The 18,985-nt window shown below is 44.8% G+C and overlaps 1 protein-coding gene across 3 annotated transcripts in view; it reads right to left on the bottom strand.

Moving 5' to 3' along the window:
* Positions 1-644: 644 nt before the first annotated feature.
* LOC104144414 (rho guanine nucleotide exchange factor 5) overlaps positions 645-18,985 on the bottom strand; it is a 38,130-nt gene continuing 19,789 nt past the window's right edge. For 2 of the 3 annotated variants that reach the window (XM_068953666.1, XM_068953658.1), the window contains 14 exons: positions 14,498-18,101; positions 12,770-12,851; positions 12,333-12,397; positions 11,746-12,008; positions 10,580-10,740; positions 8,679-8,831; positions 7,075-7,204; positions 6,086-6,160; positions 4,723-4,812; positions 4,220-4,374; positions 3,421-3,582; positions 2,957-3,027; positions 2,539-2,643; positions 645-2,243 (listed from right to left, as the gene is read on the bottom strand). In XM_068953666.1, coding sequence (XP_068809767.1) covers positions 2,089-2,243; positions 2,539-2,643; positions 2,957-3,027; positions 3,421-3,582; positions 4,220-4,374; positions 4,723-4,812; positions 6,086-6,160; positions 7,075-7,204; positions 8,679-8,831; positions 10,580-10,740; positions 11,746-12,008; positions 12,333-12,397; positions 12,770-12,851; positions 14,498-18,089 — 5,259 coding nt within the window. In that variant the 5' untranslated portion in view covers positions 18,090-18,101 and the 3' untranslated portion in view covers positions 645-2,088. The other variant, XM_068953671.1, reaches the window with a different exon arrangement.

Genomic DNA, 18,985 nt, shown 5'->3' with positions numbered 1-18,985 from the left:
TACATGAGCACACACTGATTTGATCCCATTACCCTGTTCTGTATCCCAGTTGTGACATCAGTGATCCTGAACGCCTTTATGTATTGCATGAATTCAGGACAATTAGGGAGAAGCAGATATGTCAGATCTCATGAATGTTCATGGTGCATTCACAAATTTTGTTGAGGATTATAACTCTTCATATGTCACTTATTTTAGTTTGAGGACAGGCTTTGTTTTTGCTCTTAGTTAGACACAGGTTTCAGTTCTCTTGGAAAGAGAAGCATAGCCATACTGTAGCCTGGACCACTGACTAAAAGATTACCAGTAAAGGAGGATGCAATGGTCTGATATAGTGGGCTTGATTCCCATCTTCTGTATGTCATCTCTCTAGCTTACCTTGATATACTGATGATTACTACCAGTATAGAATCTGCAGGAACAGTCACTTCAAGGCATACAGAGACTAATAACGCTCTTAAAGAGTCTTATGGGATGGCTGGTAAAGCAAGCTTTCTTTACTGCTCCTGCTTAGTATGGCTATTTGCGCTTAGAAAGGGGAATTAAGGGTGGGGGGGGCAGGTAGGGAAGCCCTAATGCCTCCAGAAAATACTGAATTATTTGTATTTGACATGAAAAATCTAAGTTACAAGGAAAGCAAAAAGTTGTATATCTTAACTGGAGAAGTGCATAAGTTTATTAGGACTAAAAGCAACTTTTTTTAACCCAGCTAAAATTACTGATATAAATAGGCTGGAATAAGCTATGCCAGGTACAATGTAAATGGGAATTAAAGATGGAACGTTACAGAGACAGAAAGCTGGAGATACAAAGATAACTAATTCTTCAAATATATTAAAGGCAAGAAGGCTACACATTGCTTTCTTTGGTGTATTGGTCTCATATTTGATCTTGCATTGACATAACTGAATGCAAACACTTAACAGAAAAAATATTTTACAGTTGAAGTCATGTCCTCAAATAGACAGATTCTGCACAAAAGCAGGACTGCATGTAAACTGGAGTTAAAACCAAAGAGTTCTGCAAAAGAACAAAGTCCCTGGTACATATTTTTGACTTTATCTACAGTGGCTAACTATCTCAGTGTTTTCTATAAGTGTGCAAAATGGTGCATGCAATACCACATCAGCTATTAGATTAAGAGCAGCAGGAAAGTGCCACTTTATTGCATATGTCTAGTCATGGTTATTTTGTACAGGGCATGTACCAACATGTCAAAAACTTTTGTCAAAAGTGACCGTTCTACTTTGAGTAGGAGGCAGGGTAAAAAAAAAAAAAAAAAGTGAGTCCAGAGGCCTTACTGGGATGCTTGTTCAGAAGAGGGGTGACCTTTGTGAAAGTGGAGTTCATCAACTTGATACCTCTTAAGGTGGGGAAAATCATCATAGTGGCTTCTGAAAACTTTGCTTAACTCAGGAGGATTTTCTAATGCTGTCACGGACTCTAATGTTATGCCGAAAGTGAATTGAATTCAGGTGCAATGAAATACTGTTCCTATTTAAAAACCAGCAAAACTTCTACCATCAAGTAGTTAAACTGTCCTAAGTGGAAATTAGACTGTGGAGATCAAAACCATCAAGATATCAAGAGGACACTCAAATGGAAAACTCTCCTTGACTATATTGTGCTTTGCACTTAGCACCTTCCTTCTCAGGAACTTTAAGAACTTAGTATACTAATACTACTGAATTTAGCCTCACAACATCCAGTGAGGTAGGTAAGTTTACCCCCATTTCACAGATGGGAAAACTGAGGCAGAATTTTGAAACAACTTGCCCAAGGTCCTGAAACTTCTCAGTGGCAAAACCAGGAATGGATGTTCAGAAGTCCAGATCCTAGACCTCTGTATGATTCAAGTTCCTCCCTACTACCACCAAGCAAGCAATACATGCACCCTTTTTCCTCCTGCTGCTGTAGTCGTCATGAATGATTTTTCCTGATTGAATTCCCCCATTCTTTGGCAAAAGCACCTGGTTCTGTCGGAGTGCTGTATTATGCTCTTTGCAGAGGTGTTTTTTCTGAGGCACAGTAGAAAAAGGTGGTTTCTCCATGGCAGGGAGACTGTACAGGTCCAAACAATGTAGAGTCTTATTTATTGCAGAAGACCTGCTGCTTAGCATTCTTCACGCGCTCTTCCTCCTTCAGGTTCTTCTGCCGTGCATGTTTGCTGGAGATCAACTCCACGTGTTCTGAGGGGAACCAGCCTCTCTCCCTGTCAGAAAGTTTCACTCCTTCCATCCATCCTGTGGGTGTGGGGACAAGCGCAACATAATGAAAAATAGATCTAATTTTCCATTTTCCCTTTCTCTTCCCAACAAGCACCTTCCAAACAGTAAGTCTAGAGCAAGGCCCTAAAATCAGAGTCCCTTCCAGCTTCCAGATAAAATGGCTTTAAGATTAAAGAAAGTATTCTTCCTCCTAACCCAAGAATGAGGCACAAGAGACTCTTTCTGAAGCCTGATTGTGTTGTCAAAGCTTTGCACTACCAAAGTTAAGTCCCTGCTCCTAATTAAAGATGGCTATGTTCATTCTGCTCACCATCAGTGCTGCTCTGCATAACCATGATGATATCTGCTTTCTCCAAAGCCAGCTCATCGTTTTCTCGAGCCTTGTACGTCCTTATGCATTGAACCTGTGGTGCATCTAAAGGGGAAGAAAGAGATCATAATGGTGCACTAGGAAAGCAACAAAGGAGGAAGGGGATAAGGGACTACTCAGACACTGAAGAGCAAAGAAATGGAAGGGAGATGACTGGTCTTCTACCTACTATAAGAAGTAAAAATGTTTAAAACAAGCAGCAGAACCTGGCACTAAGAGAAAGCCCATGAATATCTTATTTCTTTATGAAAAGGCAAGTGTTCCACCTTGGAGTCACTCTGGGATGTTCCACCTTGCAGTGACTCCAGCTCTTCTCAGCCAGCCCACCCGCACTGGTACGATGGCCAAGCAGTCTCACCAGGGCATTCCAGGAGGTCTAGTTCCCCTCGTGGAGGAGCCAAAGCAGAGATCCACCGCAGCTTCTCACTTCTGGAAAACATCACCACATAGATGTCATAAGTCAACATGAGGGATAGCAGCCTGGTGAGTGAGTGTGTGTGTGTGCGCACGCACACAGAAGAGATCAGGGAGGGGGCCTCAGCTGAAGCAGGGGAGGTGGAAATGGAAAAAGGGGATGGGGAAAAAAGCAGAAAACTCCTCTCCTCTTTTCGGAGGCTAATGATATGACAGTGTAGTGTAGTGTGAGCAGCCACAATGAGAGAAGAACAAGGTGGTTTGTTAAGGGCTTGCTGTGGAAGGCTGGAGGATGAGCTTTGATTCCTCTGCTCAGCAGCTGCATTTGATATTCAGCAGTCAGGTAGCTGAGAGACAACCATGAGGCTGTGGGATTGGGATATACCAAGGGGAACCTTGAGCTCTTACTGTGTCTCTGTACGGAATAGAAACTCCGCTCTCTTGCCCTGGTAATTCTGAAGTAGAAAGAGACGGAACACGTTTTTGTTTGTTCCATGCAGTTTCACCTCACACTTCTCTCCACGCACATCCGAGAAAGCAGCATGGTCAAACACAACAAAACGTCCGCCCCTGCAGGTGAAGAGGAAGAACAAAACCAGTTATTAGTTTTAAGGTGCTAAAGGTTAAGAATTGAGTCCATGTAATTTCCTGATGTCAGGAAAGCAAGAAGCTTTTAAAGAATCTTCATCTGCTTCAGACACCTTAAGCTTTGTTCTTGCTGGAAATCTTATTAGAAGTCCAGAGAAGAAAAGGAGGGGATTTTTCTTTAGCCTTAATGAAAAGGGTAGAAATACTAAGCTCTGTCTTGTCAGAATTTTATTTGATATAGTTAAAAAAAAAAAATACTGTTTCAGTCTTGTGACATACTGGTGATTTGCACATTCACTGGTCTTCATACTGTCTTTAAGGAAGAAATTACCATTAAATTAATTTTACTTAGTGGTAAATAAGAATTTATTCTGTTTCAAATTATAGAGGTGGATAGGAAAGAAAGTGTTGCACTGTGGACCAGAAGGTATATTGTTATATAATCATATGTGGTAATTAAGAGCAGAGAGTAGCAGGTTCCACATACTTTCATGATATTCATGTAACGTAGGATTAGGAGAGTGACTTGACAAATGCTGCCACTTGCTGGCAGGCAGAGGGAACAAAACACAGGTCCAGATATTTAGAAGGGGCATAATAATTGTGTTGGAGCACTCACTCCTTTGGCCGGGACAGGAGCAGGCAGTCATTGAAGAGATGTAGGTAGATGGGGCGGGTAGTGACTTTCCATTTTGGACTCAGGGTGTTGAAGTCCAGTGCTGTCAACTCACCACACTTCACAAGTCGCCTTGACTGTGAGATGAGTGGGAATATCTGCAAGACAGAAATGAACATTTATGTTGAGAGTGCACAAGGAAACCAGCATCCATGCATTTTGGATTTGCACTTGCACCTATGTCTAGAGGAAGAGTGCTTTTATCTCTCCAGCTGGAGAGCAGCAAGTCATGGAAGGAGCCTTCAGCTTAAAGCTGGCACAAATGATTGGACAAGGAAAGTATTGATGAGGAGCTGACCTGTGTATGATACCCTGGCTTCTCAGTTCTGGGTATGCTTGAGAAGGAGAACAAAAGGGAGGACACTTGACTTTGCAAGGGAAGAGATAAAAGCATAGCATTAGGCTATGACAATCTGGAACAAGGCCCAGGGAATGGACAAGCTCACCTTGCACTCAAATTCGATCTTCTGGCTGAGGTAGATCAGCTCTTCAGTGCTCTTCATGCGCTGGACATTTTCATTACAATCCTTGATGAGCTGCAGAGGAAAGGGAATGATCAGTGAGGTGGGAGCAGAACTGCCTGGTGCAATCAGTGCTGCTACTGGGGGCCCCTGAAAAGTCAGTGCAACTGACAGTCCTTTGGGCATCCTCCTTCTGTTTAAAAAAAAGTATTTTTTTTCAAGAGAGCATACTAGGCTTCTCCATACCCAAAGATTATCCTTCTTTCTTAAGGAATATGTTCTTCAAATTAAGTCTCTGTAAAAAGTGTCATTTTAACTTTGGGAGGATAGTAGAGACTTGTCTCAGGTGAAGGAGGTTGAATTGCTGGTTGTTTGGAAGCAGCTCTTATTACAGGCTGCACTGTAAACACACAAAAGGCTGATTAGACATTAAACATTAGCCCCCAGTTTTCCACAGTCCAGATTCTATAGTACCCCTGCAATGAGGCAGAAGTACTTAAGTCTTTAAGCTGCCAAAGTAGCTGATTGAGATGATACAGGGCAGCTGCATGAAGTGTCTGAGTACATGATATACATGCTCAAAAGGGAGAAAATAAAGGAAAAACAAAACAAGTCTAAGATATGGCTGGCTCAAACACAACTGGAGCCTAAGGATTCAATGTATGACATCTTACCCACCTGTCTCAGACTGCAGCGTTACGGGAGCTGTGCAGCAGGCAGATGCAGTTGTAGGAGTTTTAGGAGGTATGCATCATATTAAACTGCTCTGTAGGTTTGTGGTGGAGAATAGGGGAGGGATTTCAAGAAAGGGAGTGAGACTCCAAGAAGGTCAAATGATAGCTAGATGGATCAGGAGCTAACTGGGAACAAGTCTCCTTTATGCTGCTGCACTAATTCCAGATAACAAGTTGTCTCTTGACAACTTTGAATAGATTAGAGGAAGGGATGCAATGGACAGAATGGTGTCTTGCCATGCTTTTTTTATTATTAGATTAAAAAAAAGTGTTTTGGGGGTAGAGAGTGATAACTAATTTAAAAAAAAAAGGTAAGGACCACCAAGGGGGAAACAGTGATTAGGAGACTGGAGAAAGTCAGTGAGTCCTGAAAAAAGCAGTTTGATATCAACGGTCCAACGTTCAGTTGCATCGCAGCTGGCTCCTTCAGAGTTCTCTGCTCACAGCTACCAGTGCGTATGCAGGAGTCACACGAACACGCTAATTTTTACTGGTGAGGATCAACAAAGGCCCTGACAAGGGTGAGGATCAATGACACAGCCAGGGACACTTAGCTGCCCTGCAGCTGGGTGTTGGACAGTGCATGGCTGTGGAGAATGGGTTGATGGCTTTACCTTTTCAAGTGCATCATAAGCCTGTGTTGCTTGCACTTCCTCCTCTGACCCAGGCCGAGTTCTCTTCAGAATATTCTGCAGGAGAATACATATGTTTTTCATACTGCAGACAGGGAAACTGGACACATGTCTCTGGGATGGGGAGGAGAGACCCAGAGACACCAAGATGCCAGCCTAAAGGAAGTGGCAAGTGATGAGGTATGGGGATAACAAGACCAAAATCTAAGAGATGCAGGATGTAGCTGAGAAGCTGCATTTGAATAGGGCATCCCTAAAAATTCTCATAGACTTAACTGTCAGGTACAACAAGTTACACAGCATGAGGAAACAACCACTAATCTAAGCATAAAACAGACTTAAGTGCAGAACTGTTCTTTGCTTCATGTGTCTTTTCCTCTATTCATGCCTTTTTTTTTTTGGAACAATCAAAAAGAAGAATTTAACAGAAAGAGCTCAAATTTGATTTTTTGGGGACTTGCTGGTTGCTTGTCTGGAAAGCTCCTGTTACTCAATATTGCAGGCAAAGAGTAGAGACAGGCTGCCTTCCAGAAGGGAACCCAAGGAATAGTCATTGTTTTCCTAGCAGGATGCCAAATTAGTTGAATAACACTGAAATCAACATGTTCTGAGAAGACCTTCTAAATTATTTATTGGAATACAACTGAAGTAGTGTTGCAATAGAGTTCTAGCCAGTATACAAACTCCACTGGCTCATAGAGGCTACCATATCCAATTCATGGTGCTGCTCTAACACACAGCAGACATGTATATGCTGCCAAATGGGTTTGTTTTTGAAAAGGCATATTTACAACCTACACAGTGGAGTGGCTTTAGAGCACCTAGCCAGATGCATCACAGATGCAACGCTAAGACCTGTATGCCGTATTTCTTCACAGTGCTTGGAGCTTGCTCCTGTTTATGTGGCTTTCAAACCTGCAGAAGGGTAGGTTGAGAGAAGTTGCAGGAAAGCAGAGAAGCAGCACAGTTACCTGTAGGAGGAGTTTGAGTCGAGTGATGCGCTGGAAAGGGAGGATGAGGAAGGATTTAAGTGAGAGGCGCTGGCATACTGGGTCACTTTCCAGTCTCTCCAGGACTTGTTGGAACCCTGCATTTCCATTTCTGTGGGGGTGGTAAAGAGAGAAGACATCTAGGCATCGCAACAAAAGAATACTCTTTCTAATGCGGAGCGGGATTGGGGGGGGGGGGGGGGGGGAGAAGAATACCAGACTTCAGTGAGTGTTGGAGTACCCAGCCACTGGAGTCAGGTTTTGTCCCTGTGGCAAGAGATGTCAGAAAACTGAGATGCTCTGTTAAGGATAAGGGAGTACGGGTTTCTAACAGCTAGAGAAGAAAGGCAGCATAACTGTAATTATATCCTTTTTCTTTGAGGCAGAGTCCTCTCGAATAAAGGCCAGGAGTAACATCTGTGTTGCACTTCCCCCTACCAAAAGGGCACCTTTCACAGAGACAGTGATGGATGGTGTTCTTTCCTTACACCGAGTGGTCCAGCTCTAGCAGCTGTATCTTAGGGTTTGAAAACAGCTGCCTACTCTCTCTTGACAAGGGCAGCAGCAGAACTGACCCTACGTGCTTGTGAATGAGCAGAAGGTTGCTACTTCTGGGAGGAGCGACCTTCCCCCCTAAGTTGTCTCTAACCCTCTTAGACATAGCTATTGCCATCTAGTTTTCTGTGTTGGGCAGTAGCATGGAAGATACAGAGTATGTGAGTAGCACCTACTACCACAATCCCATCTCCTTGAAGATATGGGGAAGAAGGCCCAGCAGAAGTGCCTCACAGGCAGCTTTCGGGCCCACATTGCCCTAGAAAATATCCTGGCGGTCCGTTCCATTTGGAACTGATACTGGCCTGAGGGGAATCAGTAGTAAGACAAGGTCTCTGCCAGTCAGCAGCACTCAGAGAGAGTGCCTGAACGGCCTGTTGGGAACAGATTTCCTGGAACAGATTTCCTGGAATCAATATAGCTTCATTGGAATGGCGCTGTTATGGAGGGAAGCAGTGCAGAAATACTCAGGAAACCTTGTTCAGCACCAGGCCCATGCCTGAACAATGCTTGGTTGTGCCACTAGGCACAGACGAAGAGGGCAAGAGATGCTTACTCCATCATCCAAAGCAGGAAAGACCAAATGTGTTCTCTGGCCCTGGATTTTCAATCCGTTTTAAAGGCCAGTTTAAGCCTACTGGCAAGAGATTACTTTTCTTAATTATCTTTTTCATGTTCTTAGTAGTCTGAAGATCACAAATTGAAAACCACAGTCCAGGACGGTCATCTTTGCCTTCTTCAGTAGAGAACAGAGAGACAGACAGATGGAGAAGCTCACAAATGATCAAGATATTCATTAATTGTTCCCTTTCTGATACTACGAAAAAGGAGCCTGTAGCAATTCTGACCTACTGTCCCAAATACCATCACCCTCAAAGAGGTTCCTGCTCGCTCTCCTGGGAGCGGAGTATGAATGGCAGCAAACACCCTAGACCTGCTGATATGCATTCTTTCAGGTGAGGGGAAACACAGAGGTGCAGCAAGGAAGATGGGGACAGGGGACAACGGGCAAAAAAACCAACAAAACTTACAGTAACCGTTGGAAGGTTTGCTCCTGGTACGTCTGGTTTGTTACGTATGGTAGATACACCCTCCGGAACTCAGGGGCGTGTTTCAGAGCCACATCGCATACGTGGAAGGTGAACATGTCCTCCTCAAATTTCTCCTCCAAGTCAAAGAGGAAACTGCAGCACAGTTGTGTTGCCATAAAAGGAAAGGGAAACGCAGAGCATGGTAGTCAGTGTTATTTAGCAAAGTCTACAATCCTGATGATCTGCATATAAGCCCAAGATACCTCTTTACTTCTAGAGAGAGTGCAATGCCTGTATGATGACAGTTTGGGGTTAGATATGGACTTATGCTCAGCAAGGAAGAAGCAGAGGCAAAATGGATTATTGTTCTTGTGAAGTCATATTTGCCCCTTTCCAGGCATGGTCAGGAAACAGTTGGAAGTTAGACACCACCATAACAACCCCAGTAGAAATGGAAAATGTAGCAGTAAACTACTACTACTCAGCTCTGCGGAGAAGGACCTGGGAGTGCTGGTGGACCATATCCATGAGCCAGCAACGTGCCCTTGTGGCCAAGAAGGCCAATGGGATCCTGGGCTGCATTAGGAAGTGTTGCCAGCAGGTCGAGGGAGGTGATCCTGCCCCTCTCCTCAGCCCTGGCGAGGCCTCTCCTGGAGCACTGTGTCCAGTTGTGGACTCCCCAGTACAAGAGAGACATGGCACGACTGGAGGGAGTCCAGCGGAGGGCTACGAACATGATTAGCCTAGAGAAGAGAAGATTGAGAGGTGATCTCATCAGTGTGTACAAGTATCCGAAGGGAGGGTGTCAAGAGGATGGGGCCAGTCTCTTCTCCATGGTGCCCAGCGACAGGACAAGAGGCAACGGGCACAAGCTGAACCACAGGAAGTTCCATCTGAACCTGAGGAAAAACTGTTTTCCTGTGAGGGTGACTGAGCACTGGAATGGGTTGCCCAGAGAGGTTGTGAAGTCTCCTTCGCTGGAGATATTCAAAACCTGCCTGGATACGATCCTGTGCAATGTGCTTGAGCAGGGGGGATTGGACTAGATGATCTCCAGAGATCCCTTCCAACCTCAACCATGCTGTGTCTCTGTGAAACTTTAGGATGGTTTGTAGCCAAGTCTCCCAGCAGGAAAGCAGAACAGAATCCTACATCATACAGGATTCCTTGCATATGGGCTCATGTCTAAATGTTATGATATATGTTCAGTTGATTCACATTAGGTTCTGTCAAGTGATGGCTGTAACTTTTTCCTTTTCTCTTTCTTCTTTTGGCGGGGGGGGGGGAGGGGGGGCGCACCGGGGCGGGGGTCAGCCGCTTCTATTTCTGTCTTGTATTTGGCAGAAGAGGCATTTGGTTTGTGCTGAGGACTAGTGAGTCAGGTTTAGTTGTAGTTAGGGCCAATAGGGCTTGGCAACAGTAGCGTTTTGAATATTTTGATCTCCTGCAAGGAACTCCTTGCACAATTGCATTATAATTTTGGGGACTTAAACACCAAGATTTGGATTTCCCTGTCACCTAAGAAGGTGAAACAGTTCCTTTCAGGGCAGTATTGGTATCCCATCACAAAGTGCTATATGTGTGCATCTATTCCAATGCTCAGTGAACATGCAGAACAAGAGTGAGAGATGTTATCGACGGAAATGATCACAGAATGGTTGAGGTTGGAAGGGACCTCTGGAGATCATCTCGTCCAACCTCCCTGCTCAAGCAGGGCCCTCTAGAGCATATTTCCCAGGATCACATCCAGACGGGTTTTGAATATCTCCAGGGAAGGAGACTCCCCTACCTCTCTGGGCAACCTGTTCCAGTGCTCTGTCAATGATAGATTAGTAGTTTCCAGACTGCATCTGTGCTTCATGGAAGGGTATTAGTCCTGGAAGTAAAAAATTGTATCTCACCTGGCACTGACATCGCGTACATCCTGAAGACGGGAGAAAAGCCATTGACGCTCCTGATTAGTGAGCACTGCCTGGAGCTCTGATGATCGCTGGAAGTGATCCACTGCCACATTTAAACTGCGCAGGTATGAAGCCTCAGACATTATCAACTCAAACTTGGCCTTGAGAGGAAAAGAAAGAAAACAGCACAGCATTAGCAGACTAGGCAAGTCTGTGAGAAATCTGAGTGAGAGGAGATCGAGGGGAAAAGCAAGAAGACTTGCTACATGCTATACTACATCACGTACCAGCAGGTTATATGCAACATAGAAAGCCAAGCTCCTCCTAACTGGACAACGTGAAGAAATAAGAGTTTTGATTACAGGAAAAAAAGGCTTTAGGAATGAAGGACAAGCATGCTGTTTCAAAAGAAAGAAAGTTTGTATGTAAGACAAAATTGTGATGTGATTTAAAAGAAAAATAACTACTTGCTCTCATTTTTACTCCTCCTTCAACTCTGCTTTCATTAGGTTCTCTGTTTTACCTGCTCCCATGAATTTTTCAGCATCCACATAAACCTCATCCTTTTTCCTTGTTCGTCATGTTTTCCATGCTGTCATGTTTCTCCTCTTTCCCTGGGTCCTCACCTGCTTTTCAATTCCTTTCATATTCCTTCCACTTCCCATAGTTTCTCTTTGCCATTTTGCTGAACACATGCCTTACTGTTCCCTCTCAGCCTTGCAGCTCTCGGAGGCCAGTTCTGTAAACTCACACTCAGTCACGATTCATTATGGTTTCATATATGCAGTTTTCATAAGCGAGAGAATACTGGGAGTCTTCTTTGTTATTCTCTCTTACAGTGACCATGCTCAGAATTCCGTGTTGTTATCTCATAAGAGTTCCAATTTCCTTATGTGGTTTTTTTTCATTAAGTTACTGATATGTCTCACAGTCCTTACTCCAGTACTCCTTTCTCTACCACGGTGAATTTCAGCACTATACTACTTTATAGTCATTGGTACCAAGTCCCCATATGTCTTACATGGCTAGCTATAGCGACCTCTGCGTTCAACCATCTGCATTCTCACATCACACGTTTTTTGCTCTCCACTTTAACCATACTGCTGAGTCCTTTTTCTTGAGTAGGAACCACTCAAAGCAGATACCTTATCACCTCTATGCATTACCTCTTGCAGCTTCTGCTCATCACGGGACATGTTGAGTAGCATTCTGCTGCCCCGTATCATGGGGATGTCCTGCCAGAGGGACGCATTAGACGAGACTGACAGACGTTGCAGATACGAGTCTTGAGGAGAGAGCACTTTCCTCCGTAGCCTTGGGGAGCTTGGGAAACTTGACTCTATGTCCTCTGAGAAAGAGTCCACTCTCTTCTGGTTCTGAATGGCCTTGTTCAGAACCACATCACTGTACTCCTGATACAGCAACCTTGCTGTGAAGAGAGGTGTATACATTTATTCTTTCTATAGCAGCTACTACTTCAGTCTTCCTATCTGGAGAAAGCTCTGTAACTGTCTCTGTTTAGGATAACAGAATGCATTAGACCATACGCACCTGCTATGAGCACAGCTCACCAGCACTGAGTGCGCTGCAGGACTCCAGTTTCACTGCCCCCACTAAACACCCTGTCTAATGCTCCCTGATTGCTACTGTGTGGCAAGAGCCTCTGGATCCTCTCTGCTTTGTGCTTACTGCAAGGGTGGAAGATGATGGAGGTTAGGGGTCTGTCACAGCACCTTGGGCAGGAGGTACTCACAGGAGTTGATCAGTTTGGAGTGCCGGCGTTTGAAGTTCTCCCTTGCATCTGCAGGTTTCTTCTCTCTGTCAGAGAGCAAGGATTTTGAAACAAAGAGCAAATGAAGAGCACAGCAGCAGAGTTGGCTTATCCAAATCTTAGTAACAGACCTCACACCACAAGGACTTCTCTTTCCAGCAAGCTCAACTTTCATATGCTTTACTTCCATTACAAAGGACAAAGTTTGGCTTGATGGAAGCACTGTACTGAAGGGATGCAAATACTTCTGTTGCAATGTCCATACCCTCCCAGAGGGTATGGACACAACCACAAGTCATGTTATTATAGCTTTCTACTGCTTATCATCATCTTCGGTCTCTAAGAAAAAATGGAGAGTTTCAGGTGTCTGTGCTACACACGGCAGGAGGTAAAAGCAAAGAGTACTATGAGAGACTCACCGCATTATAACTGTTTCTGAACTGACTGGTGGCTCCCTGTGTGCCTTTTGTGCTTCTTCCTCTGAAGGGACAGGAGAGATTTCTGCATATAAGACAAGCAGAAAGTAAACACAGAAGTCTGACTTTAGAGTCAAGCTACAAGCCAAATCATACACAGATACCACTTACCTAAACCCGACCTAAGTGGTGGTTTTGGGCTGACCTCCTGACCTTTATTTCTAGGTCAACCACATTCTACTTTTAATAATCCTTCACATGAAATAATGGACGTAAAGTATAAGTAATGATATTAGCTTTTCGTATCCAAAAAAGGCTGACACGTTCAGAAGTGACAGTAAATCTAAAAGCTTCCATTTCCAGTTGCCCAAATGAAGACACTGCCTACAGGTCCTATTTTATAAGCTGCATTTCCCTTTTTGGCAATGCAGGCTAGGCATCTGAGGACCAAGGGACCCCAAGTCACTAGTCACATCTGAAAGTCCTCAATTTCCTTTTGTAGACATTGAGCCCCAAAAGCTCTCTGTGACTTCTGGGGCATAAATACTGAGAATCTAACCAAGTGACACCTGCCAAGAGTTTTAGAGGGAATACAGTCTGGTGGATTAGGCATGAGAGCAAATGTTGCAATCCAATTCTCACATTTATATACTAAATGAGTGCTTACAAACTGCTGCTTTTTGAGTCAGCTTCTGTTTGTGTAAAATGGGGAAAGTATGGGTTTTTCTTTTGTTTTGTGAGAGGCACAAGACGCGCGCGCACACACACAGAGAAATATATGAGATACAAGCATGGGTCAGGAACAAGACAGTACTGTTGCTTGTAATATTTTAAAATTTGGAACTAAAAATTTACAGGTTAAATACATGAAGAAATCTTGATTAATATGCTAAAGCCAAACCCTTTGTGCTCTCTAGCACTTCCCTCCTTTTCCTGTATACCAGGACTCCCACATTTTGTTGAGCTTAGAAAATGAACTAAAGATCTGAGAAGCAGCATGTTAAAAGTATCATTCATGTAAGATATAATGAAGAACAGACATGCATCCTCACAGAAAGTACAGTTTGAATGAGCTGCATTACAGAGGACATAAGTTTTCCATTCATGACATCAGTGAATTGGCTTTTATGCAAGTTGGGATATTGGATTTGACACTTATCTGGAATCTCAAATCTTATGTTCTCAGGAGGATCATCTCTTTCAGAAGGTCAAATTGGAACCTAAAGGCATCAGTTGCAAAACAAAGGGAGGTAGCAATAAACAAGGAACTAAAACATGCTACAACAGATACAGGCTACTGAGGGTGTGTGCATGCGTGTTCCTTATTGCTTGGAAATGAGCCATTACTGATGTACAGCAAAATGGAACAGCCATGTGATGGTGGCAGAGATGACTAGCAGAAACTCTTATGAACTGAGCTCCAAGAAGAAACTAATTCCAGCAGGCATGCCAAAATAACCTGTGTTACCAAGTAAGGGCAACAGATCATTAAACATGGGAAAGGGTTATGAGAAGAAACTGGATGTGAAGTTAAGGGATGGGGGATCAGAGAGCTATATGTGGGGAGCCTGGAGCAGGACATCAAGAGAGATACAGGCTGGAGTGAGGAGGGTTACCAAAAATGCTCAAGAGCAATGCTGACCCCTCAACTCTCATGGCCGTATCATATTGCCTATTTTATAATAGGTTTTGGTGTCTGCAATAAGTTTTGGGGGAAGGGAGAGGACTCACCCTGCAAGATGTCTGATGGCATTGATATCCTTTTCAGGCCCTGCCGGTGCCAATCCTTGCTTTTTACTCGGCGTTTAATTGGGTTTTCTTGACTGGCTCCTGGCTCATGTGCAACTACTCTGATCATTTTTTTATCCGGCCAGCTTGATGATTTTTCCAAGGGTGAATGTCTGGTCACTTCCTCCTTTGGCTGAGCTACTGAATGATGTTCCTCTCTTTGTCCTTCCAGCCTTTGCTTGACCCTCCTCTCAGCTTCTGTTTTCTCTGTAATCATTGCCAGAGCTGAGATGTTCTTTGTGTCCATGCTAAAGATGTCTGCCTGTTGCTCCCACTGCATCTCCCCTGAGACCTCTTCTTCGCAGGTTGTTCTGGTGGTTGGTGGTGATGGAGGGCTGAGCTGGAGGAAGTGAATTGGATTGGTGAATGCTAGCATCGGAAGTGGCTGTACAGAGTCTCTACTCCTGGAGCCTGTGGACCTTCTCAGGCCTTCCAGCGAGGGCCAAGAGGTGTGGTCAGGTGAGGATTTTCCACACTCTATATCCACGTACTGATCCATCGTTTCAGGACAGGTGTCAGAGCAGCTGGCCAATGGCTTATTTCCAATGGCAGAAAAGTTTTTGGCCAACAGACTGACCCCTGAATCATCAGAAGTCTCTGTATCCTTGGTACCTGAGTCACAGGGATCCCACTCTTTGGTTGCTGGAACAAGGGCATCTTTCTCTGCTACTTCTGCATCAGAAGCAGAGACAACAGTGTTGGAATCGGTTACAGTGGTGACAGTCTGGAGAGGGTGGCTCAGAGTAGGGGGAATGGCTAGTAAGTCATTATTGTCTATAGCACAGTTTAGACATGGACTGGAGTAGGGTACGGGAGCTGGTGGCTGGTCACTGTCAAGGGCTGGAGTCTGGGCAAGGTGGTTTGCATTAAGTGAAGGGGCCTGAGCTTGGCTGGGGCTTTGGACATGGGATGGAGGATGTGGAAGCTGTTTGGCATCAGGCTCAGACACTAGAGGTAGGCTTGACTCAGGCACAGGGGAGAGAGGTGGTCCTTGCTGATTCACAGTAAGTACCGTAGCTTCTTCAGGGAGCCAAGTTAGGGTGCTCAGGACACTGGAGATTCTGGATCCAGGCTCCTCTTGGTTTAAATTCCAGTCACACTGATCAAGTAAAGGTATTTGTGGTGCTTCATGAGCCACATTTTCTTCCGCTTCACTTCCTTGGATAACGGCAACCTTTTCTTGAGGTTTTTGGTACTGCTGAATTGCCTCTGGGTAGCTCAGGGGAGTGGAAGTCCTGTCTGGTGTTTGGGGTGGTTCCAGAGGCCCTGAAACAAAAGTCACTGTCTCTCTGTCTCCAGGAAGACTCTCCTCCTCTGCAGGAGAGCTCGTGCATACAGAGAAGGAAGACGGGCCACCAAGCTCTTCATGAAAGCCTTCCTCAGAGGTAAGCAGTTCATGGGAACTGTAGGCGTCTCCTGGATCAGTAGGTAAAATACCAGTTTCCCCTGTTGCTGGGTCTTGTACACGCAGAGGAGCAGCTTGGCTGGCTGGCTTCTCTACAGAGCCTAGCAATTTGGTACCAGGACAGTCCTCATGGCCCACAGAAGGTGTTCCATCATCATCCTCTTGACATCGGCCAGATGTTGAAGCTATTGAGGTGAGCTCTGAGGGTATAACTGGAATGAGATCATGAAGCTCAGCTTTTCCCAAATTTTCTGTAATGGGATGAGCATCTATGGGATCAAGTGGCTCCAAGTTCTTAGTACCAAAGGAAGAGTATGCTGGAACAGAACCCCCTGGTTCCGCTGCACTAAAGGATGCTGCCACTCCTTCGCCAATTGCACCTCTTTTATCAAACTTCTGGACCGCCTTTCCATGTCCATCACTGTGTTCATCCTCCTTGCTCAGTCTTGTTTTGTCATCCCAGTCAGCTACTGCGCTGTCTTCACCACTGATGGAAAAGCGGCCAGAGTCTTCCAGGTCTTCTGCCTCGTCAGAGATATGGCATGTGTGTGGAGGCACCATGGGAGTTTCATCTGCTAGGGTGAGGTTATTTGATGACAGAGGACTGATAGCAGCTAGTTGACATCCAGAATCTGCTGCTGTGACATAGCTTTTCAGCAGCACATCTTCACCAGGCTGCTGACTCGCAGAAAAAGATTCCCCAGGAAGAAATGCTGGTGCTGTTTGCTCAGCTAAAGAAACATTCTCCAAATCACAGAAGTCCTTTTTGTATCTGGGAACAGATGTTTCTGAACTGAAGACTGATGACAAAGCCCCCAGTTCAGGCTCTTCCCTCCACAGTTCTTGTTCCAGCTCATTCCCTTCCTTATTTTTCTGATCTTTAGTCTCCAGCTCTAGTTTTCCTTCTTCCTGCAGATTCTGCTCTTCAAACTCTTTCTTCTCCTCTCCTTGCTCTACCTGCTGAAGTTCAGACACTGCCTCCTCCTGTGCTGGATTCTTGTGTTCTGGTTGCTTACACAGTGAATCATTTGTTTCCTCCATTTTTTTAGCAGCATCCTTTGTTTGGATAGCTCTCTCTATTGGAGAGGCAGGTCTGCCATCTGTTTTTCTGTGGTCATCCTCAAGACAAAGGCTTTCAGAAATGGATGAGTTTTGCTTAGGAACCATCACTGTTCCCTGGTCCTTGACCATGCTGCTGCTCCTTGTCTCACCAGCTGAGATGTTTCCTTCTGCATGTAGTGAACTTATTTGGCTGTCATCTGCTAAAGTGGAAGACACATGCTGGGAAGAGGAAGACTCCCTATTCTCTCCCTGACCCTGGAGTGCTCTTATGCTTTCCTTAGCGTCTTCAGAAGTGTTAGGCTTAGCCACGTCTTCTGCTGCTACCCCTGAGATAGGCTGCTCATCAGTTGCTGGTATCACTTCTGTGCTGCTGCTGTGTTGCTCTCCAGTAACTTCGACCTCCTGCAAAGACTCTGTCAAGATCTTACCCAGGAAAGGCTCGGCCTTATAGTGGCCCTCTGAAATGGTTTTACACACCAAGAAACACTTAGTTGGTTCTCTCTGAGAGGGAACGGCATCAGCCAGAGGAGATTTTGGACGCTGGGCCTGAGCATCTGAGCTGTGAAAAGCTGAGAGTTCCGCTTGGCACTGAAGACATTCAGTGCCGAGGTCCACAGCCTGCAGGACGATATTGTCATGGGCCAGCCCATCCTGGACTGTGCTGGGAGAGGAGGAGTCCTGGTTGCTTTCCAGGTCAGCAAGCTCTACTTGGTCAAGTTTTATAGAGCAATCCAGTCCACCCTCTAGAAGTATTTCTCCTTCACATTCTGAGAGTCCCCTTTCAGGCCCTGCAACACTTCGCTCCAGTTCCAGTCCTGCTGGTACTTCCTGCACAGGGTTAGAGGGTCTGCCCAGCATCTCTGCTGCTTTCCCTGGAGCAGAAAGGCAGTCCTGAAGAGGGTTGAGCTCTGCTCCCTTTGCAGAGTCAGGCAGGCTGGTACTCATCTCGACTGACATGTGAGGAGCATGATGTTCTTTTTTGGCTACTGTAGAATCCCAGGCCTCCCCAGTGGTGCTGCTGGCTTCTAGGGGAGTGATACCTCCCTCACTGGTTTCTTCAGACTCCATCAGTGACACATCCTGTCAACGAAAAAAAAATGCATATTTTTGTTACAACTGCAGAATGATTTGGCAGATCTAATTGGCTTAAGAAACTTTAACACACATGTACTAACGTAGCTGAGAAAAAAGCAGAATACATACTTAGGGTGGTAAGAGCTGGAAAACAAATACTCAGTCTGAGGGTAGGCAAGCACTCGATAAAAGTTTTCAGTATGATGATAACACTGAAATAAAGCTACTAGTGCCTTTTTAGATTTAAATGCAAACTCAGAAAGTGACTTTAGTCAAGGAGCAGAGGAGATGCCGGTGTCTCTATACACAGCTGCAGCACAACTTCTGAAAAGTGCTGGTCATTCCTAGCCATCTCAAACCCAAAAAGCAAAACCAGGAGACGTTCAGAGAACAAGAAAATGAACAAACAACCTCCACTAATTTTTGAGCCATGGTTGATGTATACGCACTGCCTTTTCCAGTTGCTAGCTGAGATTACTTAGAGATCTCTCTTTCAAAAGGGAGAAGTCCATGCTTTAGAGCTGAGGGCTCTCTTTACTAGATCTCTATGCACTTATGTGTAACAGAGGGACTTAACACAACCGACTACAGGAATTGATTAATGAGGACTAGGAATGTAAGCATTTGATTAACGGATAACTAGAACATGACATAAGACACAAGATACTTTAAGGCTGTAAAACACATGGGTTGAGAGGAGTAACTTCAGAGCGTTTAGACATAACTACAGATTACAGAGAAAAATCAGATCCTCATTTAGACTGCCCTTCCGGGGGGGGAAACACACACACCACTCAGGATTGTTGGACAGTCTCCTAAAGGATGTTCTGGAATTTCCCATCCATTAGTGCATTTGAAGATCAGACATGACAAAGCAGTAGGGAATGTAC

This window comes from Struthio camelus, chromosome 1 (genome assembly GCF_040807025.1).
Source record: "Struthio camelus isolate bStrCam1 chromosome 1, bStrCam1.hap1, whole genome shotgun sequence".
NCBI classification, from domain to species: domain Eukaryota; kingdom Metazoa; phylum Chordata; class Aves; order Struthioniformes; family Struthionidae; genus Struthio; species Struthio camelus.
Note: the sequence above shows the minus strand (reverse complement) of the source record. Positions and strands in the feature narration are given on the sequence as shown.